We start from the raw sequence: 2,244 nt of genomic DNA, 5'->3' as shown, positions 1-2,244 counted from the left end.
GATCCCACAGCCAGGGGGATCCCACAGCCAGGGTGATCCCACATCCAGGTTCAATATTTCAGGGTGGTCCCATCCCACATCCAGAGTGGTCCAGGGTGGCCGATCCCAAATCCAGGAGGACCCCACATCCAGGGTGACCCCACATCCAGGATGGATCACGAGCCAGCCAGGGCAATGTCACCACGGAGGACATGAAGGTCACCAGTGCCACCCCCGCCCTCCCCGTGTCCCAGGCTGCTCCAGCCTGGCCTTGGGCACTTCCAGGGATCCAGGGGCACCTCCAGCTGCCCTCAGAATTCCATCTCAGCCCCTCCCCACCCTCACAGCCAGGAATTCCTTCCCACTATCCCATCCATCCCTGCCCTCTGGCAGCGGGAAACCATTCCTGTGTCTTGTCATTCCAAGCAGCTTTTCTCCACCTTTCTCCTCAGCTCCCTTCAGGTCCTGGAAAAGCCTGGTAGGGACCCCCAGATTCCAGAGGGAACCTAGGATATGGGACAGCAACCCCCAGGATGGCTTTGGGCACCAGTGCCACCAGGGTCACCTCACACAGACCCCAAGGGCAGCTCTGAGTGCAGATGCCACCAGGGTCACCTCCCCAAAGCTTCCAGGGTGCCACCAGGGTCACCTCCCCCAGCTCCCCAGGGTCGCTTTGGGTGCCGGTGTCACCAGGGTCACCTCCCCCGGCCCCTGGCTCACCCGTGATGGTGACGGAGGCGTGGCCATGCTGCCGCAGCACGGCGTTGAGCACCAGGCAGGAGTAGGTGACGCTGGGCTCCACCAGCACACGCAGGACGCTGCGCACCTCGAAGAGCCCCTCCTCGTTGGCCACCTGCGAGGTGCTGACGTTGGCCGTCAGGTTGGCGCCGCGGCCGTCCTGCCACAGCACGCTGGCCTCGGGGTAGCCGCGGGACGCGTGGCACGTCACCACGGCCACGTCGCCCGGCTTCAGGTCCTTGCTGGGCTCCAGGTGCACGCTGGGCTTGGAGTAGGGAGCTGCAGGCGGGGAGGACAACGGGGGGCTGCGTGAGGATCGGGATGGGCTCTCCTCTCCTCTGAGGAATATTTTGGGGGTCCCCGATTCCACTGGGGGCGTTTCAGGAGCTCACCCGCCACCTGCAGCGTGACGGCGGCGCTGTTGTAGTCGCGCACGCGCACGAAGCAGGTGAAGCTGCCCTCGTCCGAGATCTCCACGCGCCGCAGCAGCAGGGACACGTTGCCCCGGGCCAGCTGGTCGTAGAAGAGCGAGGTGCGGTTGGCATAGCCGCGGCCCTGGTCCTGCAGCAGGTCGCGGCCCCCGGAGAAGCCGTGCACCAGGCGCTTGGTGTCCGTCAGCTGCCAGATGAGGCTCAGCTCCGCCACGCTGAAGTTGGCCTCGGGCGAGAAGGAGCAGCGCAGGGTGGCGTCGTGGCCGAACAGGGCCACCACGGGCTCCTCCGGCACCTGGATCTCCATGGCACCTGCGGGAGGGCACCAGGACGCACTGGGACGCCTCCAGGAGCACCTCCTGAGTTCTGCGGCTGGATGGCGTCCGAGAAAACCCAGGGATGCGTCCGAGAAAACCCAGGGATGCGTCCGAGAAAACCCAGGGATGCGCGTGGGAGGGACGCGTGGGCAGCTGGCATCTCAGGGGATATGCCACCCTGATGGAAGGGGGACAATCCCACATCTAGCACCAAACCAGGGGCACCTTCAGCTCCCAGGAGCTTCCAGGAGCTTCCAGGAGCTTCCAGAAGCACCCAAAGGTGGGTAACATCCAAGCAATGCCCATAGGATGGACACGTGGGCAGGTGGCATCTCAGGGCTGTCCCTGGCCATGCCACCCTGATGGAAGGGGGACAATCCCACATCCAGCACCAAACCAAGGACACCTTCAGCTCCCAGGAGCTTCCAGGAGCACCCAAGGGTGGATAACACCCAAGCAATGCCCACAGGAGGGACATGTTGGCAGGTGGCATCTCAGGGCTGTCACGCTGGGAGCAATTCCAGCTGCCAGGAGCACCCAAAGCTGGATAACAGCCAAGGAAATCAAGGGATGCCCATGGAAGGGACACACTTCCAGCTGCCAGGAGCTGCCAAGGGCACCCAAACCTGCCCTGGAGCCTGGAGTGGTCCCAGAGGGGCAGGACAGGGTGGCAGCGGTGGGGACGCGGTCCCCAGGAGGACCCAGCCCTGGCCAGGCTGGCAGGCGCTAGGTGGCACCAGTGCTCCAGCTGGAGTGGCACAGCACCATTCCAGCTCATC

The 2,244-nt window shown here is 64.6% G+C and overlaps 1 protein-coding gene across 5 annotated transcripts in view; it reads right to left on the bottom strand.

Annotated features, from left to right (window-relative positions):
- The window catches only part of CD276 (CD276 molecule), a 6,321-nt gene that overhangs the window by 2,960 nt on the left and 1,117 nt on the right, over positions 1-2,244 (bottom strand). For 4 of the 5 annotated variants that reach the window (XR_004498926.1, XM_033517062.1, XM_033517061.1 and 1 more), the window contains exons 2-3: positions 1,110-1,460; positions 700-996 (exon numbers count right to left, since the gene is read on the bottom strand). Coding sequence is in view for 4 of the 5 variants with exons in the window: in XM_033517062.1 (XP_033372953.1) it covers positions 700-996; positions 1,110-1,460 (648 nt within the window). In the remaining variant the exon portion in view is untranslated. Of the gene's footprint in view, positions 1-6; positions 486-699; positions 997-1,109; positions 1,461-2,244 lie in introns of those variants that run through there. The other variant, XM_033517063.1, reaches the window with a different exon arrangement.

The sequence above is a fragment of the Parus major genome, chromosome 10, assembly GCF_001522545.3.
Source record: "Parus major isolate Abel chromosome 10, Parus_major1.1, whole genome shotgun sequence".
NCBI classification, from domain to species: Eukaryota; Metazoa; Chordata; class Aves; order Passeriformes; family Paridae; genus Parus; species Parus major.
The sequence above is the reverse complement of the archived record's forward strand: the minus strand, read 5'-3'. Positions and strand labels throughout refer to the sequence as shown.